We start from the raw sequence: 27229 nt of genomic DNA on the forward strand, positions 1-27229 counted from the left end.
GGTAATAAATTGAAATTATAAACTTGAGTTGAATGAATCTTCACGTTCAGTAACTGAGCAACTCCCAGAGACAGTAGATAGTAACTTTTTTTCACGCTTTACAATGTAGCTTTTCTATGTGGCAGTACAAATCAGAATAATTGTTAAGCATTCAGAATCTACCAATCATGCATCCATGAAAGCAACTGCTATGGGCTTTGACTCCAAGTTACAGTTATAAAAGTACTGAAATTACCCAAATTTAGTTTGTAGAAAACCTCTCTTGATTAAATGATATATGCTTTATGACTCACTAACTATTCTCTGTCTTCTTTCATTATTACGTTACATATTCCTAAATTCCTCTAGTTAAAGAAAAAATATAGAATTATCTCCAAAAAGAAACTACTTTTAAAATTACTTTCTTGAAAATGAGAAAAAGAAAATAGTAAGAGGAAGTGTTGCTAGATAATGACATGTTTGAATGATTAACTGAAAGCTGACAAATTACAATATTAACTAATCTTTTAAAGTGAAGTTTAAGAATTCCTTCTGTAAGTTATGTTCCTGTTTAAAAAAGAACGTTAAACTTTTAGGGCCAGTCTCCAAGAAAATATGCCTTGTTATTTCTTTGAAGCTCAATTCAATATCTTTGTCTAAGGGGAAAAAAAAATCACATCTTGACTGTAGAAATCATATTGAAACTCTAAAGTGCTTACTTGGGCCGCAGCTGTCAGTCATACTCGTCACACTCGGTGATTGTCCTCAATATAGGCAGAAGACCCATTCTCAGTTAACACAGATCAATTGGAAAAAATATAAACCACTCCACTGCCCTTAAGACATACAGACGTCAACTCTTGCACAGGTTATTTGAGTGCTCAATAGGAATGGATGGCAGCCCAGGAGGGTTCCTGATACACGGGGAGGTTGGATCATAATACCACATTGTAAATTTTCTGTATTTTATCTGAAAAATAAAATGAAATAATTGAAAATGATATATTAATGTCCTACCTTAACTATAGCCTCATTTACTGTAAATGACAATTTCATACTTCTAAGGCACTTCTTACTTTTATACTATTTTTCTTCTGATGCTGTCAAGGTGCTCATGAGTTTAAATGGCATGAGCCCACTGAATCACAGACAGACTTGGGCTAATATTATTTATGTCTGAAAAATATCCTTATTTTGGTTTCTGTAATTACAAATCCAGAGGATAAAAGTAATATTTGATAGTACTTTGGTAAAGCATTTTGTTCAATGGCTCAAGAAATATTTTGGAGGAAGAAAATATTTCTGGCTTTGATGAGAGTAAACCTTAAGAAGATTAAAAATTGACTAATGAATTTCATGCAACAACTAATTATAAAGTATCTCAAATGCATTTTTGATACCTAATGGGCTCTTTGAAGGGTCAATGATATTTTTTATTTATATTTTCAATATTGATATTTAATAAGTAACTAAAGGTTTGTTAATTAGATGTCAGATGATGCCATATCAGTTCCAAGGATTGTGGAAAAATACAAATGGTTTTAGAGAGATTAAAGATGCAAACAGGGATAAACAAAATTAAGTTCATTCTAGGTTTCATGGTTGAGGAAGATAGAGTATGAGAATTTGGATGCATTGGCTATATATCTTTCATTTTATTTTCATAGTGATTAGTCCCAATTTGCACCTAATACATTTATCCAGTTGATTTTGATGCTCACAATACCCTCATAATGAATCAGGCATTACAGGCATACAATTGTATGCCACAATTGTAGACATGAATTTAGGGTACAGAGAAGTTAGATAAAGCCCCCAATGTCCACTGCCTTTGATGACACAGGGATTTGAACCTTGGTGCTCGAAGCAAGTCCAAAGTTTTTTCCCTCACACTATGCTCCCTTTCATGAGAATATTTACATATTTTTATTTGCAGTAAAGTAAGTATTTACATTATTTTACATATTTACATAGTTCTTTTTGTGTGTGTGTGTGAGGAAGACTGGCTCTGAGCTAACATCTGTTGCCAATCTTCCTCTGTTTGCTGAGGAAGATCAGCCCTGAGCTAACATTTGCGCCCATCTTCCTCCACTTTGTATACAGGATGCCGCCACAGCATGGCTTGACGAGTGATGCATAGGTCCGCACCTGAGATCTGAACCTGCAAACCCCAGGCCACTGAAGCAGAGCGTGTGAACTTAACCACTGTGCCACCAGGCTGGCCCCTACATAGTTCATTTTTTTGGTTACTTCTGGGTCAATATTTTTAAAGGAGTGACTAATATGGTACATTTAGGAAAAAGGGAAGACTTGTGAAGAACATAGTTCAGGACAAAATAATTTCTTTTGTTTTTCAAAGTTCTGTACCACATGGTCTAACATTCTCTTATTCAGAGAGGTGATCTCCCCCCAAATTACAGTAAACAAAAGCAAATTTAAAGAGAGTAGTTGTCTGTTACTCTCCTTTCCTCAAATAGAAAACAAGGTGCTGTGGCTTTCTGGTGTAAGATGAGGGATTCAGGCTAGACAAAACACCAAAAGCATCCCTGATATCAGAAGTTTAACTCATACTGATCTGGTTACAGGGTTGTTGTGGGGTTTTTACTTAGCATCCAAAGCAAACGTACATACATTCCGTTCTTAGAACTGTGACTTGGTGTGACTATTTCAGAGTTTGGTAAGGTGACTCCGAAGGCTATTTCTAAGACTCGATATACAGAAGAGTGTCTTAATCTTTTGAAGATAATTATATAAAAAAAGACAATTGTGATGGCCTTGGAGAGAAAAAAGTAAAAGAAAGAAAGTCTTTGTGGAGACAGGGAGCGTAGTCTAAACGTACTGCAGTTCTCCAAGTGAGAAATGGCAGATCTTAAACTAAGGCAGTGTGCTTAGGTTGGGTGGGGGAGGAGAGGCATTTGTTTTATAGTTTTAATAGCTTATTTTTTCTTAAATTCCATACATTTATTTTTATCTATAAGGTATAAAAATTGAATAAAATTTCATGATGCCTTTGTCATTAATTTCACCCACGGGAGTATAATTATCATGCATTAAAATGCATTATGCATCTACGGAATTGCCCTGGTGTCTATGCGTCTTTATAAAATTGTGTAGAGGACATAGCTGTTAATTTCAGAGGATTTATAATTGGGAAAATGAAAGACCAAGGAATACTCAGCCAAGAGAACATCCGTGGAGTTACATACACGTAAGTGGGAAGGGATCGATAGTTATTTGTTTTATCCATCCATGCTCCGATTTAAACCATATGAAGATGTAATCAAAGGAATAGAGAAGGAACATAATTTTGTTGTCATGGTGTTTGGACCAGACTAGCCAAAAATGTGAGAATCAGGAGGCTGATGAAAACAAGACTATTCGAGTTTTCTGAATGTGAAACAATCAGAAACTGGACAGAGGTTTGATAGAGTAATGAGAAGAATATTGTCCCTGAGACATATTACAAGGAAAAAATAAGCCACAGTTCCTGTCAGATTTCTGAATAAGAGGTGGGAATGATCCGCCAATTTTGCTTCATTACCATTGTAATGAACCTCTGCTTCAAAGCTATTTCATTCTAATTCAGTCCAACTCCGTGGACACAAGATCGCATAGTTGATCTTATTCTGTGACTTTTTTCTCAGTATCTTTTGAAAATACTTGTATTCGTTAACAGCAACCAAAAGCATTAGCTTTAACAATTGTGAATAAAATGAGTGACCTCTCACAAATGTATTCTTAGATTAAATATAAATAGCAGGAACAGTGATCCTATAGAAAATATATACAGTCTGTAAATGCAAGTGCCCAATGATCATTCTTAAGTACGATTTTTCTAAGTAAATTCTAGAATAAGAAAAAGGAAGACATCCTTGTATTTCTCTGAGTGCTGGCTTATTCAATAAAATAAAATCAGAAATTTAACCTTGTCAGCTCTAATTGTGGAATAGACTGACATAGTTTAACTCAACACAAATGTTATCCCTGGCCTTATAGTTTTTTTGGCTTCTGGAAACTTTTTTTTTCCATCTCATTGGCTAAAGACAACTCATCACAAGTTCCAGAGATGGCATACGTGGATTTAAACCTTAACCCATGGAAGCTGGAAGCAATCTGTCACAAACCTGAAGATCAGCGCTTATCCTTACAGTCTTTATAATAAAGACTAGCTTTCTGAATAATGATTCTTCCTTAACAAAGAACACAAAATCCAACCCTGGACTGGAATGGCAAATATTTCTTACATAGAACTAAAAGTAGCTAGGGACCACATTGTAAAATGTGCATGAAGTTTGTACTATAGAAATTCTACCTGTTTTGTTGTCCAGAATTTGAGAGATGTAGGAGATTCTAATGATAGGTTTTGTTTTTATCATGTTAATAAATGATATTTTTTTTTCTTATTTTTGGCGAGGAAGATTCACCCTGAGCTAACATCTCTGCCAATCTTCCTCTATTTTGTATGTGGGGCACTGCCATAGCATGGCTGAAGAGTGGTGTAAGTCTACGCCCGGGATCCAAACCCGTGAACCCAGGCCACCAAAGCAGAGTGCACTGAACCCAACCACCAGGCCACAGGGCTGGCCCCAATAAATGATATTTTTATGAGCTATACTAAGGCACAATATTGGTAACTTAAAGTGGAGATACTGAGGTCTAGTTTCCCAGAATGGGAGTGAGAGATCATGTATGCTCTAAGTTTGTATGTGTTCAGATTTCCTTCTTTTCAGCAGGAGGTTTTCAAGGTTTGGATGACCAACCCAGAAATATTGGTGACAGGCAGAATTCTGTCACTTCCAGTCACTTGGTGAATTATATTTATCTAAGCATTCTGAATAATTTTAGTTTACAGACAGCATATTTCTGTGCCTATAAAGTTACTTTATGCTATTTTCTTAGGCAATTTAACTTTCTGTAAAGGTTTTTTCACCTTGTGATCAGTTCTTCTGTGCCATCCTTACACTATTATTCTACCTTTTCAAATGTTTTTATCCCATAGAATGAGCGATGACTGCACTTGCACTTTAGACTATTTTAATTGGAAGATATAGTTTTATTTTATTCTGGTCATGCTTGTTTTAATTACCATTATTTACCTAAAATTAATGTCCTCTGTTAACAATAGAGAAGCAGCAGCATGCAGCACTGTTTTTAGAATTAGAAGCTCTAAATCCTGACCAAGCTCTAAAAAGCTGTGTGACTGTTGGCAAATCACTTTACCTCTCTAAACCCATCTTACCAATGAAAATGATGGGGCTAAGGGAAATGCTTTCTAATGTCTCTCTCTGGCAATTCTAAAACATCTAGTCTTATCTATAATATTCACCAATATATCTACTTTTTTCCTTCTTGTGGAGAGGAGAACATGGCAGGATAGTGGAATGAGATAGTGCATTTCGTAGCCCCAGTGGTATTCTCTCAGATGCAAAAAGGAAAACCCAGCCTCACATGTTTCATGTGGTCTTTCATAGTTGGCTGTTCTATTGTACTGTACTCTGCACAAGTCTCTCCCTTCTTCCTCTCCTTTACAGTCCTTCTTTAGGGAAAATAAAAAGAAAGAAGAGAGGAGTTAGGGCAGAAATGTGGCCAGAAAGTAACCACTATTTTATAGAGCAAAGTCCCGCCATATGTATGTTATGTGTGTGCATTTCAATGATACAAATTCAACTACACTTGCTGGACCAAGGTAGTGAAACAGAGAGGAGACAGTTAAAATAGCCCCGATGATTCTGCCGGTCATTCCTCCTGGAAGGGTAGGCAAATGCCCCTGAGTAAATTGCTGTGGGTGACATGAATACCTATTCCTCCAGTTCCTTCATGCTTTTTATAATTTGAACAACTTGACATGCTGAGTGTGCGTCAAGGGTAGCTCTGACTATACCTGAATTTTGCCTTAAGCACTCACTTTAAAACAAACTTAAGATATGATGCCACCACAGATGTCAAAAACATAAGTTTTAAATCAAATCAAAACCAATGAAAAGAAGACTTGAAAATCGGTTTATCGTGAAAGAATCTCCATGCTGCTCATAAAATCTGTGGTTTAGAAGCAATAATTCAAACTGCAAGAGAGAAGCCAAAGAAACAAAATTCTTTAATTCCTTAAAATGAAACCAAGCAACACTGTTTCTTCAGTGACACAATGGTTTTTTATTTTATTATTTGTGTTATTGTTATTCTTATTTTGGAATCTGTCTACATACACACACACATACACACACACTTCAATTGTCTGCTATTGCCTCTAAAAGACTCAATGTTCTGGAATTGTTTCTTAATAATTTAATCTACCAAATGCAAGTGTAAGTAGCTAGTTAAAGTGTACCTGTAGGTTCCCTCTCAAAAACATTTTTATAGTTGTTCCTTTCCTAAAGTTAATTTTTGAAGTAAGTCAAATGTTCTGGAAAGGTATTGGGGAGAAAGTGTGAAGACTCTCATTTAAAAAGATTGTTAGAGATCCATTTCCTTATTCTCCTACATGAGCCAGTCATCAAACCCCACAGAGTACCAGAGGGCACAAAGACCAAGGATTTTACATGTCTTGAGAGTCATTCTATATATCATAATTAACATCTGCACTGCTATTCTTGTCCAGAAAGGGAAACACTGAATATGTTAACGCTGGGAAATGCAGTAACTCTTTTCCTCCTGATCTTAATAGTTCTGTTAAAACTATATTTTTGCTTTTAAAAATGGAAACTCATAATATATCATAATTCACAGTGGAAGAATTTTCCTGTTAAGTAAGATTGGAAGAATTAAAAACAGAAAGAGAGCCAGAGAGATTTACCAGCCCATAGTTTTTGTAATCCATTTGGACGTGAAATATATAGAGATTTTTCATACATCTAGTTCTTTTAGCAAAGCTTAGAATGAACATATGTGCATATGCAAATGAAACCAGAATGTCCACTAAATACTAATTATGAAATCATTGGATCTACTTCAGAAAACTTCCATGTTATTGGTTTCTAGAGTATATAATTTCCAACGTTCATATAGCACACTTTCCTATATGAAGATACAAGTTCTTGAATTAATAAAGATTGTATGCATGCAACAATCTTTGCATACTTGCAACACCAACAAGTATGCTGTTAGATGAACAGAGGAAGTGTGGCCTGTGCTTTGTTCTCTAATGATATGAAGGCAGCCAACAGCTCGAAAAAAGATGTGTCAGTCCAAGCTGGTACATCATAACAGGAATAGATTGCCAGCTTCCCTCAAATCCAGCCTGTTTCCCAGTCCCTAAAGCTCACTAAGTCCTGCCACTCAAGTTGAACTTAACCATGTCAGATTTTTGATTCATGTCTTCAGATACTTAGGGAGTGTCTATATGTGACAAACTGAGTTGTGGCCATTTTCACAATCAATACCAATCATCCCAGCCAGCATGATCATAGGTTACTTTACATCCGTCGTTGAGATAACCAGAGAGAATGGAATGGCTTGGCTTCTCTCCATTCATTTGGTACATTGCGTTAGGTACTTGAATACTATGACCCAGGAATGTCTCGTCATGGAAAGAAAAAAAAAATAAACAAAAAAACCCATCATGTCCTTCTGGAAAAGTGTAAAAATAATGTGACACCAGTTTAACATCAATTCCAAATAATAATAATCATACCATCCATACTCCCCAAAATACAACATATAGTTAATTTGGGTCATTTTATCTGTCTCACTTATGATTTAGATTTAATAATAGTTAATGAGGCGGTAACATCATAGGCCTGGAATATTTCTAGTCCACTGGCACTGTAGCTGGGTACAAAAAACACTGTGCTGTTGAGCTAGTGAAGAAACAGAGAAAGGATAACAAGAAAGAAAACATCTACTTCGCAGTGAGCTACAGTGAAGAAACTTTAAACAGCCTAGAAGGAGAAAACACTAAGTAGTAATTTCAAGCCTTATAGGAGTTCACAAAAACCACACATAGAAATTGCTTATCTTGTCATGTAGCAATTAGAGACAATGAGTTTTTTTTAAAAAATTAATGCTTTATATGTTTACAAACAACTCGTTCATCTATAGTGACCATTTTAGTTAACAAATAAACAAATGAAAACTACTTTGAATTTCATGTATTGACCTGACCATCTTAGGGACTCAAATGGCTCTTGCCTAGGCAGCCAGCCAATCAACACACTTTCAAACAGCATTAGCGCCTAAGATAGTAGTGATGGCCATTAACCAAAAATAATTTGTATAAATACAAAAATGTTGTCAATCTCACATCAACTTCCACCAATGCTCACTCACCTAGATACCAACTTCAAAAGTCTGATCTTTGTATCAGGAAAATATATTTCACAGTTGTTTTTTCCAGTTTACTTTTTTAAATTAATTAGAATATCAAACCTTCACCCTCTGCAAACAAGCAGATTTTTAAAAAATCATTGAATCTTTATTTTATCATGAGCAGAAAGACCTGACGGCAAATTAACACCCTCCATCTGAGGAAAATTTGTGGTATGTCTCCTGGTTCATGACTTTGCCTTTCTTCAACTTTATGCTATAGAATTTGAAGAGCGGTTTGTAATTTTGGTATATATTTATAGGAACCCAATTAGGCACGATCGGGTAGCAATGCCAGGTATATGTCTTAAACTCTGTGTAGGTGTTTGTGGCATATTCAACTGAGAGGAGAATACATTTTAGTTGCTGTAATAGTAATTACCAAGAAGCAACATTTTTGATTTAGTGAAAAGCACTCTGAAAGGGAAAGAAATTTGGTTCACTGGCATTGCTTAAAGGAAGAATGCTCAAGCTATATGTGATCTTAAATTATCTATTTAATCCAATAACACAATTTTATCTTCTCTCAACTATGTCATCTTTTAGTAAAATGAGGCTTGGAGACTATAATTAAGACCTACGTAAGATAGTTATTTTAACTAAAATAATGCTACTGTCAACTTGGTAACTCTAAGATAGTGAGCTTATGGATAGATTGATGGATACACATACATATCTATTCCCCAAGTAATAACTTCAAGTAATTTATTAGTTATAACATGGTTGTGAAATATGCTGTTTGTCAGAATTCTCTTTAAGTTCCATTCTGACAAGGAGAATATTTTGGGGTATTTCAGCCAGATGAAAAATACTCTCGATGATTGATTTTGAACCAAAGCCATACCAATTGTTCTAGATGACAGCTTAACTTTATAAATCTTGCCAAAGGTTCACAGATCTCGAAACCTTTGACTGTCATCTAGATTAAAAAGTAAAGGTTCACTGTGCAGTTTACTTCTATTAGAGAGAAATGAACTGACATCCTAAGCAGTATTGATAATATTTGGCAAGGGCCAGTTGTCTTGTGATTTTATTGATGTGGTAGACTGAGGCACAGAGGCCAAGTCATGAACTCAAAACAGGAACCAAGTGCTTTAACAATACTTTACTGCATAAAGTTAAAAAGACACAGAAACGGTGATTTACAAATTTACTAATAATTTTTATTACCAATGAAGATATACTAGGTTGGTTATTTGCAATGATCCATGTATTCAAAGAGCATGATGTTTGGCAAGTATATAAAGTGCAGCATTTCAAGAATTTTTACTAAAATATTAAAAAGGCAATGGAATATTTCTCTTTCTCACTAGCTCTCTTTTGAACTCACATGGCAGCTCTGAAATTTTTAATAATATTTATTCTGAGTTATCATCTTTATAATTGGTTTACATATTACCTATAGTTAATAGGAAGTATCGTTTTCAAACTGATTGCACTTGTTTGGATCAGTGGTAGATGACTATAAAGGATTTTGAGGTTGTGTTTAGACCAGTTAGGCCTTTAAAATCTGCATTTCAATTGGAAGGCCATCTCAAATGACATTTACTGGCTTTATATCTAGTGATTTTCAAAAAAAAAAACAAAGTAAAAATCTTTCCCACATTTGCTCCTATCTTTTATGTTACAAGTTCTCTTGCCTGTTCATTCTCTGGTTTCCTGCATAAATTCTTTTGAATCTTTGTAGTTCCTTCTAGATCCAGGGACATGGCATACTCCTCTTGCCCCTTTAGGCCTAGTAATATTTTCCTACTTTTTCAGTTCCTTGCCTCCCTCACCACTCCTCATTTGTTCACTTTCCCCAGCTCACACTCCACAGAGTCCCTCCATTAAATTCTTTCCAGTTAATTCTTTTGAGTGTCATCTCTTTCATGCCAGGAATTGAAAGATGCCCAAGCTATGCCAGCTCATGGGGATGCTTACTTTCACATTGTGATTTGATGGACGTCTCAAAGCCTTCTCTATCTCAAAATCGCATTCATCAGTCATCATGCCTCAAGCATTCATGTATTTGGATTGAAGCAGCTCTATAAGGCTCTTATTGAAGTGTAGATATTCTTCCAAAGGATAACAGTTAGCAATTTGGTCAATAACATTGTAAGATTAATAAGCTTATCTGAGTAGCCAACCATAAATTATGCCCAAGAGACAGGTCATTTTGATGAGACTGATTGAAGATAATAAAAACATATTTAATTGCAAAGGGACAGCAGATCTAGATAGGAAGCAATAGTGATTAGCCATAACTCTTGCAGAGATGTTACTGAAATAACCCAGAGGAAGAAGAAAGACAATCGCTCAGAAGATAAGGTCAAATTTTGCTTACCAAGAATTTTTCTCCTAGATAGAGAGTTAATGGCAGTCCCTTGCTCCTATTTTGTTTTCTTCAATTCACTAAGATACTTTATTCTAAGAGTAGTACTAGTTGTCCTAAAATTTTGCAAGTAAATGTCAGCTTAATCTTGGGAAATTTTAAACTATTTTCATTAAATGTTAAAGTACATTGACGTTGCAACCAAATTTTTCTATCTTAGAAAAATGATAAATGATTCATGTCTCATAATATAAAATCATAATGACAATTAATGAATTTTTCATGATAAATATGGCAACACTGTATTTATCGAATAGTTGGGAATTATGGTCAACTACCAATAAAATAGTGACATACTAAAGAGATATAACTTGTCTTCTATCATCAGAAAATTGTAGTCTCTGATTGGCAATAGGCAGAGCAGAAAATATTGCAGGAAACCTCAGCCAAATTTATATAGATGTTATAAAATTCAATGTATTACTTATTTTAAGAGAGAAATTGATCTTTCAAAGACATATATTAATGAAGTAATTTCTCTGGATTTGCAAGGTGCGTTCAGAGATAAACACACATTTTAGTTTGGAATGGTTAATCCTATGCATCACCCTGAGAGGACAAGATTTCTCTCCATAATACTCTATTATACAGGCCATTTTCAATAATGGAGTAATGGCATTTTCAATAGTTCCCTTAGGAGATTCTTTCAAAATATAACATTACACTTCTCATTTTTAAAGTAGTTTTTCTTTATGTACAAGTGAGTTTAAGCAATGAATTTCACGATGATATTCTATATGTAATCTAATGTGGCATATTAGCTTCTTTTAAAATCACCTTTTCCCCCTAAAATTTGTGAAAAGTTATTTCATCCCTTATAGTTGTAAGCCTGAGTTTAAGCTACTTTTAAGTTTTCAGTACATTCCCTAATCAACTTATTTTTTTCTAAATATCCTGCAATTTACATGAACATTTCTGTACCACAGGGCTAAATCCTGCATAGTTATCCACATCTCTTTAGAGCTCTTCTTTAGAATAATTGCTAATACTTTGGTGTTTTCAGGCTTTAAAGAATTGTTTTGCTGTGAATCCTGTGAATCTGGATTTCTGAAGACATCTGAAGAGCTCCACTGGGGGACTGGCCTGGTGGTGTAGTGGTTAAGTTTGTGCACTCCACTTTGGCAGCCTGGGGTTTGCAGGTTCGAATCCTGAGTACGGACTGACTCATTGCTCATCAAGCCATGCTGTGGCAGTGTCCCATATACAAACTAGAGGAAGATGGGCGCAGATGTTAGCTGAAAGCCCATCTTCCTCAGCAAAAAGAGGAAGATTGGCAACAGATGGTAGCTCAGGGCCAATCTTCTTCACCAAAAAAAAAAAAAAAGAGCTCCATTGGTTAAAGGAATTATGAGCTTTCTGGCCTGATTAAGTAGTTCAGTGCGATATAGGAAGCAACCTAATTATGGTTCACTTTGGGGCATTCCCACTTGCTTCAACTTCAAAGTAAGGTAGCACATAAGTGCTTTTGAATGCAGCTATTTTGCCCTTATTAATACCATTTGTATAATCCAAATAGTATCTTACTGAAATTTTATGCTATGAACTCTTAGTAATGTTTCTTGTGTACAAGTGAGAACTATTTGATTATTAACTATTTTCTGGATGTAAATTACTTGTCACATAATATTTTACATACAGTGTTAATGTTAGCTCACTGAGTTGGGCCTCAGCACAAACTTCATTTATTTTTTTCTTTCAAAACATATCTAGTAATTATCTACATTAGGCCAGGCTATGGTAACAGATGTTGAGGATGCGGTTATCAAAAAGCAAATTACCTGCCTTTGTAGTACTTACATTCTAGTGTGAGAGCTAGGCTATTAACGAATAAATATAACGTGACAAGTAGTGAGTGCTATCAAGAAAAAGACAGCGGGTAAGGGGATAAAGAGTGACTAAGTAGAGGATACTGTTTTTTTATAATGTGGTCAGGAAATGCCTCTATGAAGAATTGAATTTGAGGAGACATCTAAATAAAGTGAGGGAGTAAGTTACTCTAAGACCAATGAAAATGAGAGTCCAAGCACAAATAATGGCAAATCCAGAGGCCCTAAGACCTCATTAATCTTGGTGTGTTTGAGCCACAGCAAGAAAGTCAGTGTAGCAGAGCCGAAGGAGTAAGGGGAGTTGGGGAATTGAGATGGGGGATATGAGATCAGGAGTTGGGGAGGAACCAGATCATGTGAGACTCTCTGGGCCATGGAGAGGACTGGGCCTTTTACTCTGTGATTAGAAGCAGAGGAGTGAGGTGGTAAGCTTTAAGCATTGTGTTAGGCTGCATAGCCTCTAAATATATCCATATCTTGGTCCCCAGACCATGTGACTATGTTATCTTACATGGCAAAAGGGACTTTGCAGAGGCTACTAAATTAAGAATTTTGATATGAGGAGATTATCCTGGATTATCCATGTGGGCACAATGTAATCCCAATGGTCCTTATAAGCAGGAGGAGTTAGAGGAGGGGATGTGAAAAAGGAAGAGGATATTGGAATGATGTGCTTTGAAGTTGGAGGAAGGACCCAGAAGCCAAAGAACACAGATGGCCTCTAGAAACTAAAAAAAGGAAAGGGGATGGATTCTTCCTTCAGAGTTTCCAGAAGGAATCACCCCTGTTGACACCTTGACTTTAGCCTAGTGAAATTGATTTAAGACTTGAACTCCAGAACTGTTAAAAGAAAAAATTTATGTAGTTTTCAGCCACTAAGTTTGTGGTAATTTGTTACAGCAGCAATAGGAAACTAATATAAGTGTGTTAGTTATATACTTATAACTATATATATGCCTCTAGTTAACAACTGGAGACTAGAATGTCAAAAGAGTAGAAGAAAAGAGTCCTGTTAGGAAACAGTAGCTTGGGCTGGTGGGTTTGCAAAGAAGTAGATAGACTAAAGAACTTGATAATTGGCTGTGTGACAAGTAAAAGACAGATATTACATTAGTTCTCTATTGCTGAGTAATAAACTAGCACAACTTAACAGCTTATAGCAATGCAAATGTATTATCTCATTTTCCATCCATTCATTACTTCAGGAGTCCAAGTGGGCTCGGCATGCCTAGGATCTTGCAAAGCTGAAATCAAGGTATCAGCTGGTCTGGATTCTTCTGTGGAGGCTTTGAGGAAGAATCAATTTTCTAGCTCCTTCAGGTTGTTGGCAGAATCCAGTTCCTTGTGGTTGTAGGACTGAGATCCCTGTTGTTGTGTTGGCTGTGGTTGCTCTCAGTAATTAGAGGCTGCTCTCAGATCCTTTCCATGTGGTCCTTTCCATCTTCAAAGCAAGAGCATTGAATCCTTCTTGTGCTTCTATTCTGAGTTCCTTTCTGCTACTAGCTGGAGAAAACCCCCTGCTTTTCAAAGGCCCATATGATTACATTAAACCTACTTGATAATCTCTCTTTTGATTAACTAAAAGTCAACTTTATTAGTAGATGAGTAACTTTATTACATCTGCAAAAGCTCTTTTTCGTTTGTATTAGTCAGTTTGGGCTGCTATAACAGAGTACCATAGACTGGTGACTAAACTAAGGAACATATATTTCTCTCTCAGAGTTTTGCAGGCTAGGAGGTCCAAGATTAAGGTGCAGGCAAAATTGGTGTCTGGTGAGAGCCTTTTCCTGGTTTTCAGATAGCCACCTGCTTGCTATATCTTCATATGGCAGAGAGAGAGAGCTAGCTTTCTGGTCTCTTCTTATAAGGTCTCTTCACTAATCCCATCATGAGGACTCCACCTTCAAGACCTCAACTAAAGATAATTAACTCCCCAAAAGCCCCAGTTCCAGATACCATCCCACTGTGAAGTAGGTTTCAACTTACGAATTTTGAGGCAACACAAATATTCAGTCTTTAGTAGCCATATAATTTAACACAATCACTTGTGTGATATCCTATCATATTCATGGTCCCAGAGATTAAATTGGGAAATATTTAGGGGAGGGACATTTTAGATTTCTGCCTAACAGGTGCCAAGACTGACTTCTTTTTATCTATTTTTTCTTTCTGAATTGAGCAAGCAGGTATCACTGTGCCATATACAAGGATGGTAAATGCAGGGAGAGTAGCTGTTTTGAAGAAAGGAAAAGTAAAGGAAGAATTATGTAATTTTGAAATGCCAATTAGAAATCCAAACAATGCCAAGGAGCTGGTAGTCAGATTGACTGACATGACCCCCAGAGAAAAATGTGGGGCTAGAAATATAAATTGGAGAATCACCAGCCTACGTATGATATGTAAGGCCACATAATTATGTGAGGTCACTTAGAGGGAGTGTGAATAACAAGCACTGAGCATTCCAACATTTAAGGGTCTGAAAAAGGTTGTGGTGCCATCAAAGGAGACTGAAACAGAGAAGCTAGCAATGGACGCTGGAGAAATCAGGAGAATGTGGCAGCACCAGGGAACTTGTTAGAATCAAAAATTCTTGGGCACCACCCGAAACCTACAATATCAGAATTTCTGGATGGGGTCAAGCAATTAATGTGTAAAAAGACTTCCAGCTAACTCTGATTTCATGCAAAAGTTAGAGAACTTGCATTGTTTAGACCACTGGGAAAGGACAGAATGGAGAGAGTTAAGCCCTCAATATCCTTCACCTCAAAGTGGACTTCTTGACCAGAGCAGCAGCAGCAGCATTTGATTGTTAGAAATAAGGAAACTCAGGACCCACTCCAGATTTACTGAATCAGAATCTGCATGTTAATGATTTCCCCAGGTGGTTCATATGCACATTAACATTTGAGAAGAACTGATCTATGCTACATGAATTCAAAGTGATGGTAAGACAATCCAGGTGTCAACATACATACACCTACACCCCCTACAGGTGACATGCACCATAATTGATGTTTTATTTCCTTTAAAACATTCAGCATCTTTTTAAATATAAAAATTAAGGCTTGGGGCTGGCTCCGTGGCCAAATGGTTCAAGTTTCACCCGCTCCACTTTGGTGGCCCGGGTTCACGGGTTCGGATGCCAGGTGCGGACCTACTCTGCTCATCAGCCATGCTGTGGAGGCATCCCACATACAAAGTGGAGGAAGATTGGCACAAATGTTAGCTCAGGGCTAATCTTCCTCAAGGAAAAAAAGAGAAAGATTGGCAACGGATGTTAGCTCAGGGAGAATCTTCCTCACCAAAAAAAAAAAAAAAAAAGTCTTTAAATCCTTAATAACCTAGGAAAGTATTTGCAAATTTCCCAAGATTTAAATCACCTGGAACAAGTCTCTATGCTCTCTGAAGACTGTGAGAAGTAGAATCTCTAGCCCAGAGACTAGGAGAGGAATGAGGTTGTAGTTATAAGTATTGTTAGTACCGTTGAGTTGCTTCTGACTCCTAGTTACACTGTGTACAGCAGAGCGGAACCCTGCCTGGTCTTTTTGAGCCACGCTCTCACCTTCTGGAGCTATATCAGACAACGCTCTACTGCTATTCATAGGGTTTCATGGCCAAATTTTTTGGAAGTAGGAGTCCTGGTGTTTCTTCCTAGTTCAGGTTTGTTTTAGTCTGGAAGCTCTACTGAAACCTGTCCACCATGGGTGACCCTGCTAGTATTTGAAATACTGGTGGTATAGCTTTCAGCATCACAGCAACACACAGCTGCCACAGTATAACAACTGACAGACCTTGTGGTGTGGTTCCTAGACTGGGAAACGAACGCAGGACATGGTGGGGAGAGCACCGAATCTTAACCGTTAGACTACCAGGGTTGGCAGTTATAAGTGCCCTAGGTGAAAATTATCAGAGAGCACTGGACAAATGAAAATTAACTTCAGTTTTTTTTTTCCCCATTCTAATTAAATATACTTGAAATATGGGGAACAGTGGAAATTGACTAAAGACAAATTACTTCACAGTATTGTGTACTACTGGCCTGGTTTCAGACAAGCAACTGGTACTTTTTTAAGGGGACATAAGATTATATAAGTAGCTTCTTCATTTTTAACTTAGATTGCAGCCTGGAATTAATCTGTAATGCATTACTTCATTTCTTAACACTTTAGATTTGCTTTTTAAAACTTACTGCACATCAGACAAGACTTACCATTTTTTTAAAGATACAATGCAAATTGCAAGAAATGGAGAATAATTTAGGAAATATCAGTATGTGAATGAGTTTTTAAAATGAAAGACATCAAATATGATTAAAAAATGGTGAACCTTAGAGGATAAGATGTTTTACATCAAGCAATTTGGTCAAAATTTGAAAGTTAATTTAAATAATCAATGAAAGTCTATCTTATTAGACTATTGTCATTCAATTGATTGCAACATCAAATACTAATGGTGAATAAATAAAATTATCAAAGATAGTTTTTTTTTCAGCAATTAGCTTTAGCAGATGAGAGAAAGGCAGCTAATATTCACGCCATACAGAGGAAAGCTAAAGATTTATAAGGAAGTGCTCTCCATTCTTTGTGAACTATAAAGTGTGTCCAAATAACAATATCCTCTCCGGCAGAGAATCTGCTGCTTGGGCTGGCCACGTGTTATTGTATTTGGACTGTCTCCATCTGCAAATGTTGACTTTTCATCTGTGACCAAGGAAAAAATCTGTATGAGGAACGTGTAAAACATTTAATCCTTGTTTACTTGTTAACCAAAGGTTTTGTCAAATCCTGCTGGTGTGGGTTTTTGCGTTTGTTTCTCAAGGTGACTGTAGATGCATTCACAATGTTGCGTTTAAATCTGAGCTATAAGCTAAAACTCTGATTAAACCATTAGATTTTTACTTAGATTTAGAAATGTAAGTATTTGTTCTAAAGATAGTTTCACATTCCAAAACATAAATGTGACCTTAGTAATAGAGTAATCTAAAGGAACAATTGATTCACAATTTCTTTGCCCTGTCTTGGGCTTCTCATTAGTAAAAGGAAATCTGAAAAGTTTGATTATCTATGACAAACCACAGTGATATTTAATAAAAGAATAAGAGAATCATAGAGATCATACATCAAAATCTAGCCTTTTACTCTCAATTTATAGATGAGAGACTAGCAACTAGAGTATTTAAAATTACTTTCACGAAGTCCATACTAATTCATTGTTTGACTGGGGCTCGAATTCATTTCTCTGTTTGCCCTAGCTATAATGATCACATGACTTGAGATTTCTGGATTAGTTCTGATTTTAGATATTCTATGCAACAATCTCTTGAACCTAACATGAGATCAAACAAAATTCATCGAATGAATTAATAAAAAACATTTTTCCCATAAGCATACATACTCAAATTTGCCAGATCTATTTTTGGATTTAGACTGTCCACACGACTATGCTATACTATTTCATATACAAGTCTGAGTTACAATGGCAATGAAATTTATACCCTTTGATTGTTTTTCTGTATAATAAGAGCAAAGCAATAACTGATATTTATTCCCACGTAACATTGATTTAAAAATATCAATTGGGCACAGTATAATGCAATGTGAAATAGAAATAATGTATCAAAAGAGAAGTGCTGGACAATTTCCTCTGTTTATCGTGCCAACTCTTATACGGGAAATTAATTTTGCCATATTTAGATTGGAAGCAAATTAATCGATTTGATGTGTAATAGCAACTATTTAATAAATACAGAAAATGATGATCAAATAGTGGATATTAGGGGTGACTATCAAGTGAATTTGCCTGACATTTTTTCAGGTTCCTCCACATTCATATAAACGTTTAGCTTTAGCTTTCCATTCAAGGTAATCCACAAAAAGATAAGAAATTGTTATGCTGTTATACTTTGTCTCAAAAAAACAAAAAAGAACAGAAATAAACTGAGGGTGAAAATGAGGTAGTAAAAATACTAAATTTTTTTTGTATTGGTCACCTAGAGATACTAAAATTAACTTAAAATGTAATTAGAATATTTGCTTCTCTAAATTTTATTATAGAAAGATTGATTAAGGCAAGGAGAAAGTATGAAAATTAAGATTTTCTCAGTATATTAATAATAGCAAGTGCAAAGCAAAATTATAGGATAAAGGCCTACATAACATGGAAATTTCTTTAAAATAAGTAAAGTAATTTCATTACTGTGCCTAAATATCAGGAAAACTGCTTTAGCAAATCCACATCAGTGGGTGCATCTTTCACTTGAAAGTGTTTAGTGATGCACAATTCTTTGCATGCTACACTCCTGCTAGTGTAAAATCTTGGGAAATACAGCAAAATGGAACTTAAGAGCAAATGTTTTGCATAAAAATAGTGATATATGTTCTTTCCACCAAAAGGCCCGTGTAACGTGACAATTTGATGTATTTTGCATGGGAGAGGTATTTTTCTATAATAAAAATCAAACAAAATGAAAAATTGAGTGAGATGTGATGAGTTTGATCCAACATGATATAAAAATGACTTATCTATTTTACAATTCAATTTTGGCAGTCTGTTTAGTCTTATTTTACCCAACAGTAAAAATTCTAAGGAACATTCATTCACATACAAGGCCAAACCTTCATACAGTATGAAACCTAACCAAGAATATGAAACATCTTATTTTTTAATAAAAATATCAATTTCTAGCTTTGGAATTAAAGGATTTCAAATCATCAGGTTGAAAAGCAGGTGGTGAACATGCCAGAAGGTACTTGTTAATTATAGCAGTGAGTTAATCAATGAAATAACAATTCTGCTTCCAGGTACAATAAAATGAGATCAAGGCCCATTCATGTATCCTACCATTTACGTATAGCTGGACATCCATTAACATGGATAGTCTCACATGTTACACCCGTATCTTTAAAAGTCAGCAATTCAAGGGCCGGCCCTGTGGCTTAGCGGTTAAGGGCGCACGCTCAGCTGCTGGCTGCCCGGGTTCGGATCCCTGGCGCACACCGATGCACCGCTTCTCTGGCCATGCTAAGGCTGAGTCCCACATACAGCAACTAGAAGGATGTGCAGCTATGACATACAACTATCCGCTGGGGCTTTAGAGGGAAAATAAATAAATAAAAAATTTAAAAGTCAGCAATTCAAGCAGCTCTCTGACAGCTGTTGATGTCTAAACCACAGGTGAAGTATTTTGTTTGGTTTTGAGTGAGTCGGTGAGTTGTACAAAGATGGCGAGGGAAATATGCTGAGACCTGATATAAATATCAACTGAGACAACTTTCAAGAAGCTTTTTGTTATATACTTTTGTCTTTGCTTCCAACACTGAAACGCAGAGACAGATGGCTTGTACAGTTTATCAACACGTTTCTTTATACATTCGAAAACCAAAAATGATAACCAAACACATAGATTGAGGATTGTGAAAGAGAATAAATCATTTAGGTTTTAAAACATTCAATAAATGTTTCAGTGTTTAAAAAAATCATGATGAGCGATTTTAATTACTTAATTTTTAAGAGAAAGGAAACAAATTTGTCTAATGCTGAAATTATAGAAAGTATTTATAAGCAGTTTGGAATCCTGATCTGAATTCTAAATAAATATTGTATGATGTACCACAAACAGGACATTAGGGAGTATATGAAAAAACTGGGGAAACGTGGAAAACACACGCATGCGCTCACACACACACACACACACACACACACACAAACACACACAAATGCAAGAAATTTATTAAGAATCCAGCACAGTGTCTGATTCACGAGATACGTGTTATTTATTCAATAAGTACCTGTTAAGAAATGTATGAATGAAAAGTAAATATAATTATTCATCGGTTAAGACAATTGCTTATATTGATAACATTAAAAAATAATTATATGTTGAAGATAAAGAATAATATTTTAGTGCACATACTTTTTGCAGTATTAGCACAAATTTCCAGATATTTTAATTGCTATATATTTGATGGAGTATCATAGATTACTTTCAATCATGTTTTGGGAAATGACAGTATTCAACATTATTGCTTTTTAAAGAATGTTTGTCTCCTTTTTAAGGGCATAAAAGAATTCAGACAGTGGTTTTAAAATTGAGAAAAAAGAATTAAAAACTATTGAATGTTGAGCATGCTTCAGATTCTAAACTTTTAAAGGACAGGGGCTGTATTAGGAAACCAGTAGAATGACTATGTTCCTTTTAATAATTCATCATCAAATTAAAAAAATGTTCTTTTTTCTTCTTACCAATTCATGACACAAACTTTATGGAAAAAAATTTGGAAGCATTGTTATTTCCCAAAATAAAACACATTGTGTTGTTGTTTTTTTTTCTTTAATATCAGGGCAACTATTGGAAATTATATGTAGGGCCAAATAAAAAAACTAAAATTTTCCCTGTTTAATGTCATGTCCCAAAATAAAAATTTACCAAAGCATAAAGCAAAGTATATTCTCTAATAATATAGCTCACACTATCTCAAGGACATAAGAAAATTGGCATAATGTAACTTTTTTGATTTTTTTTTTAATGCTGTCTTGACCCAGTTCTGAGGCCCCGGCTACAGGCTGGTCAGTTCCCCTTCTTGAGTAAGTCCACACGCACCACTGCCTTTCTGGAGCTCTCAAACTCCTGGGTCACTAGGCACCTGCCCTAGTTGCCCAGGGATCAGGTTTACCAGGTGACTTGGGACAAACCCCTATGCCCTGGAGTATGAGAAATTTCTCAAATCAGTCAATCTACAGAGAACACTGGGAACCTAGCTATCCCCACCCTGCTTGCTATACGTGGGTTGTCCCTTACAAGTCCAGCCTGCTGTTACCCTATTCTTGGTGCAACCCTGTGTGGTCCTGCCTGATGGTCTTTTCTCCTTTGGAGCTCTAAGTAACAAAAACTTCCACTTTCATCCCAGTGTCATCGTGTCGTGTCCCACCTTTTGATGGATCTTTAAATCCTATACAATGATCAGCTACCTAAAAGACTTACATAACAATCTACAAAACTTCTATAAGTTGATTTATAGACTTTATCGAAAGCCTTCAAATTTATTTACACAAATGAATCATAGGAAGTACAATTCTCAAAGAGCAATTAATAATATTTAATGAAGAAAAACTCATTGTTTTGCAAGTTAAAGATATAGTACACACACATTTTAACTGTGAATGTTTTAAGCTGTCAATTATCTGTAGGAAGAACTTTCGGAAAATGGTAGAAGTTATATAATTTGGAACAAAGTCCATCTGTTACTTTGCAAAGCGACATGCGCCCCTAAATCAGTTAACTGCCTCCTATTTTTTCCCAATGACACCTATTTCTTCTCACTTCATTGCTTTTAAGGCAATTATTTATTTCCCAGGATAGACTAAGCGCTCCATGGGGTAGTGTTGACAGTTTTATTCACTGCTCTATTCCTGGTGCCTGTCACAGTGTCAGCATATAGTACATGCTCAGTAAATATTTATGGACTAAATAAGTGTTATCGGTTCTAAAAAAAAGAGAAAACTGTCTACTCTACTTGTTAAAATGTGTCACTCAATACTGAAGACTTAGGGTCCACATATGCACACACACACATTGTTCTCAATCCTTGGTTAATATTTCTTAATTTAATAAGATGGCAATGTATGTTGGATAAGACTATTTTAAAAATAATCTTGCATATTGTCCCTTTGTTGATGTACTCAATAAAACCCTGATTCTATTGATACTTCTTAAGTAGCTGATAATTTATTTGTTTTTATTTGGAGATATTAACAAGAAAGGAAAACTTATTAATTGTGCTGGAAAAGTAAAGATTAAGGGTTGGTTTATAGTGCTTAAGATAAGTTACATATGAAATTGGTGATTAATTTATCTCCATTGATGTCTAGAAAGGAGTGAATATATTTAACAGAGAAGTTAAGTAATTCATTTATTAACTGTCACAAAGTATTGCTAGGCAAAAAGATTTGTTGTTGAGCAAGATTTTGGTGTGATGTTTGTGAAATCAGCATCTTCTATTATAATTACTTACGGTCTGCCTTTAAGCAGAGGATATCTTTAATAATTTCTCAGAACATTTTCAATCTCATGAAATTTTAAATAACAATTAATAATTTTCATAGATCATCACTATTGCTTAGCACTATGAGGAATCAGAAGACTGATAAGTCATTTTTTTTTTCTATCAATGGATTTTAAATCTAGTTGGGAGAAAGCAAAAATAAAAACATATACTCATGAATGTACAGAACCTCCCCCAAAAGACAAAAATGACGTTAAGTAAGAGTTGAGGGAGCTCAGTTAGGAAATTTGTTATTTATTGATAAGGGAAGATCTGTGGAAATCTTCAAGGTGCATATGAGACATGAACTGGTATAGTTGTGGAAAAGTTGACCATTGAAAGAGTCAGTAATTAAATGAAAACAGGCAAAAAGCATCTTCTAAGCGTGTGGTCCTAATGCAGGGAGCATGGACTGGTTTGAGCAAAATGTGTTAGCTTTGTGGATACAGAGTTACTGAGCACATCAAAGTGAACCTAAAAGGGAGAAATTAGTCTGAACTTTTGAAATGTGGGCAGAATTCAGAGGGCAAAGAAAGGCTCATAGACAAGTTTAAATGAAATATCCTCGGAAATGAGTAATCATTGGAGGTTTGTGAGAGAAATAGTTTAAAGTAATGAATGTGTGTTTAAACAAAATACAACTGTTTGCTTTTGAGGGGATGGGAATCCGGTTTGGATGGGAAGGAATTTTAAGGTTATTCTGAAGAGCAGATTTTAGATTTAAAAAATGACTAAAATTTGAGTTTGTATGAAAGAGTACATTTTAGCCACATTTTTTTCACATCCAGTGTCCATTCTGATGTAGCCTGTGTTTTGTCGTCTCAGGTATTTGTCATTGACAGTTGCCTATCTTAGCTGGCATTTTTTCGCATGCTAGAAATAAATAGAACATTATTAGGACAAATAGATGTTAATATAAAAACCCACAATTATTGGGCACTTATGTTAGTAGTACTAACTTGGATTTTAGCGAAGACCTATGTTCAAATTGTATAGTTATTTTAATTGTTGACTAGGCAAATATACAGGTATATTTTCTTCTACATTTTCATTCTGATGATTTTTGCTTTTGAAAATGCTTTATGCTTCAGGCATTCTTGCCTATCCACTTAACCTCATTCATAAAATCAATTCCTAATTTCCAAGCTATCACTTATCACTTGACTGTTTAATCAAGGGGAAAAAAACAACAACAAAAAACCAACTTTTTTCTTTACCATTTGGCAGTTGTTGTTTTTCAGTGAAGGGCTGATTTCCTCTTTGCACAATCAGAAAAGAGTTTACTTTTGAAATCATAGATAAAATGTATGTTTTAGATTTCCTGCTGGCAAAAAATAAAACAAAATAGAAACATCTATGATGACTTGTTTCCCTCTAAATATTAGACTCCATGTGATCTAATTTGCAGCTTAGCTATAGTTTTATACCCTTAGAAATCTAGAAAATAGGGTAAGCTTGGATGGAATCAAATGCTGTCTTTGGATGCAAATGGCTTCTTTATTTATTTGGAGTTCAGAATGCTTGCAGCATACTAGGTGTGCCTTTAATAATATACTTTAGTTAAAATACTCTTTAAAATGATTATTTAATATTTAAATGTTGCAAAATTATTTTTATGTGATTTCATATATGAACAAGTATTTATATGAAAACACAATATTTTACATAACCATTTAGAGTATTTATTTTTAATGGTATTATATTTTAACTAGTACTTTTGCATTTTGCTTTCGTGGGATTGTAACGTTTACATATTCTTCAACATTGCACATAAAATTTTTCTATTTCTCATAATTTTGTTGAGCTTTTTGTTGAGAATTAGGACAGACATCAGTAATAATATATATGACATAGAAAGACTTGATCAGAAATAATATATCATAGGTATATCTGTTTACCGATGTCTGTCTATCTATCTATCTGTCTATCTATCAATCATCTATCTCTCTGTTTTTCTATCTGTTTATGTTTCTGGATGTAAAGGAAGGCTTAAGGAAGAAAAGAGATAGATGTTATCTCCATAACAAGGAATTTGATTTCTTCTGTGTTACTCTTTAAAAGATGGGGAATAATATCTTTGAATTCCTTAACTTAAAGTTTTCGTGAGAAAAGGAGATCACCAATGCACTTTTTCTCTAAGAAGATAATTTTAAATAAAATCTAACCACTTTCCTTTCTTATTTTCTGTCTCTTGTCCTCTGCAGATGGGCCTCTGGGACCCCGAGGGTTAGCTGAAGCTACGGAAATGTGCACTCAAGAGTGCTTGGTTTTGGGTCATTCTGATAATTGCTGGATGCCACCTGGCTTAGGTCCATATCAACACCCTAAATCTCCTCTCTCAACCTTTGCACCCCAGAAAGAATGGGTCAAGAAAGACAAGCTTGTGAATGGGCACACCCTGACCAGAGCCTGGAAAGAAGATAGCAACAGGAACCAGTTCAATGACCGTAAGCAGTATGGCTCCAGTGAAGGCCATTTCAACAATGGCAGCCACATGACAGACATTCCTCTGGCAAATCTGAAGTCTTGTAAGCAAGCAGGAGGTGCTATTGAGAGTCCTAATGAGCACCAACTCTAAAAAAAAAAAGGCTATATGGGACCTAATAACTTTAATCTAAATAGATATGCTAATACCATGTGTGTCAGAGCTTTATGTATTCAGTAGATCTCTACAACTATGCCCCTTGTAGCAGGGATATCCATAACTTTGTGTTAGCACCATGGAGGATACAATGTTTTACAACGTAAGAGAGAAAATAGTTCTACTAGCTATGTGATCTTGTTTACTAGAATTAATTAAACTCTTCAAAGATCTCTCCATTGTGCAGATATCCTTTTTTTTTTTATTAAATTGCATTTTATTTTGACCCTGGACTGCTGCTATGAACAATAGAATATGCATTTGGAGAGTCAGAAAGTTCCATGGATTAGAGTGACTGACAAACATATCCAGTTAGAAAATTGTGCTCTTTTTGTCATTGATTTGTGCTGGGATTGCTATACTTGACATTATACTTCAAACAAAACTTAAAAAGATAAGCATTAAACCTATTGTGCTGTTAACAACGTTAGTGGACACTTGTAAGTCAATCAGTGTTAAAGTATTTGTAAATAGAAGCAAATTATTATTAACAACTTTTGTGTACTTATGACATTCACCTAAAAAATGTTGTAGCATAATTCTGTTTTATGGTTGCTTCTTTCCTTTTTTTATTTGCCTCTTTGTCGTTATTTTTGTTGTTTCTTTCAGTGAGGTGTTTCTGCATTAGTAGTCTGTCTTGACACACATTGTTCAAAGGATCTCAAACACTTCTGTTTAAAAAAAGGTTCTGGAATCTTGCTTCTTTTACGATAGCTTATGATGCTGGAATTATGTAAAAAATAAAGATAAAAAATCGAAACTTTATATAAAAAATGGACTTGTGCAAAAGCTTGGAAATTCAGAACCTATTTTCTTGACATCCTTATTTTCAAAGTAGGCAAAAGCAAAATCACTTAATTAGTAGTATTAAGCAAGAGAGTAATGGGAAAGTGTTATCCTTCAGAAAATGATATAATATTCTATACTTGTCACTCATGCAAAACTAATGTATCAAAATTAGCATATCTTGAAGAAAAATTACTATTCAAAACTAGTTTTAATTGGGCAAATGTGTGTCTACAACTTTGTTCAAATGGCAGAGTTTGTGTTAATCCTCATATACAATAATGTTGTTGTAACACGAGTGTTAGACCATAGCCACAAAATATTTAATGTGTTGTGCCTTCATGATGTAACAGAACATTCTCCAGGTAGGCTAGTTGGGGGAAATAAAGGGATAAATCTCTAATTATTGCTGTTTAACTGTTTGTTATCATAGTTGGTCAATGCCTGGCAGGTACCAGCGTCTCGTCACTTAGGTCAAACCAACAGAGTGACAGCTAATGTTAATAAGATCTCAGTTGCACGTGCAAACAAATCCAAATTCGAACATTCTTAGGAGGTTTTTGTTAAGGCATGACAGATGATTTAAACAAATAAATAGCATGCAACAAAATGTCTTTATTGAGAGAAGTGAAAGTTATCTTAATGCCACGGTTCAACATCAGTTTAAAAGTAAAAAAATAAATAAAATAAAAAACAAAAAAAAAGGTTTGCTAATCTGATAGTTAATTTGTTCATACCAAAAATAAAATTACTTTGTAAATAGCAATTCACATTTTTCCACAGTATAATGGAAAATAATGGGTAGGGGTGCATTGCTTATTGCAGTACATTTTTGTCGGTTTGTGAGGGGTGTTTGATGACTTCGACAGAATAAATATCTAAACAATTATCCTTGTTACTGCTTTGCCAGTTCTACGTTATTTACAATTATTCAGCTCTTGCAATAAATGTTCTGAATTCCTGATTGTAGTGTGTTAATTCTTGGTCAACATCCAGAGTGATGATTTCTACTCTAATTGTTAGATAAATATATGTTGATAAAACTTAACTTTTAATTTGAAATCAAGGAAGATTTGTTAGGGGTTTAATACCTATGTTCTGAAAATATGGATCCAAGTTAGAGTTCAATTCCCCTAATGGTCTATGAAATCATTTTCTAGGAAAATTCATAGAGAAAGGTGGCTCACTTTCTAGTCAATATTCATGCAAGTTTCATCAAAGTGAAATCCCAGGTCAGAAACTGGGCAGGTAGCGCTGGTTGGTTAGTGAAGTTATCTTCTTGACT

General features: G+C 35.2%; 1 protein-coding gene across 2 annotated transcripts in view; it reads left to right on the top strand.

Annotated features, from left to right (window-relative positions):
* Positions 1–26909, top strand: part of LOC101405925 (protocadherin-9) — a 663084-nt gene extending 636175 nt beyond the window's left edge. For both annotated transcript variants that reach the window (XM_087435996.1, XM_087435997.1), the window contains one exon: positions 24722–26909. In XM_087435996.1, coding sequence (XP_087292122.1) covers positions 24722–25095 — 374 coding nt within the window. In that variant the 3' untranslated portion in view covers positions 25096–26909. The remainder of the gene's footprint in view (positions 1–24721) is intronic.
* The last annotated feature ends 320 nt before the right edge of the window (positions 26910–27229 follow it).

The sequence above is a fragment of the Ceratotherium simum genome, chromosome 10 (assembly GCF_057802395.1).
Source record: "Ceratotherium simum simum isolate JZ-2026a chromosome 10, ASM5780239v1, whole genome shotgun sequence".
Taxonomy (NCBI): Eukaryota; Metazoa; Chordata; class Mammalia; order Perissodactyla; family Rhinocerotidae; genus Ceratotherium; species Ceratotherium simum.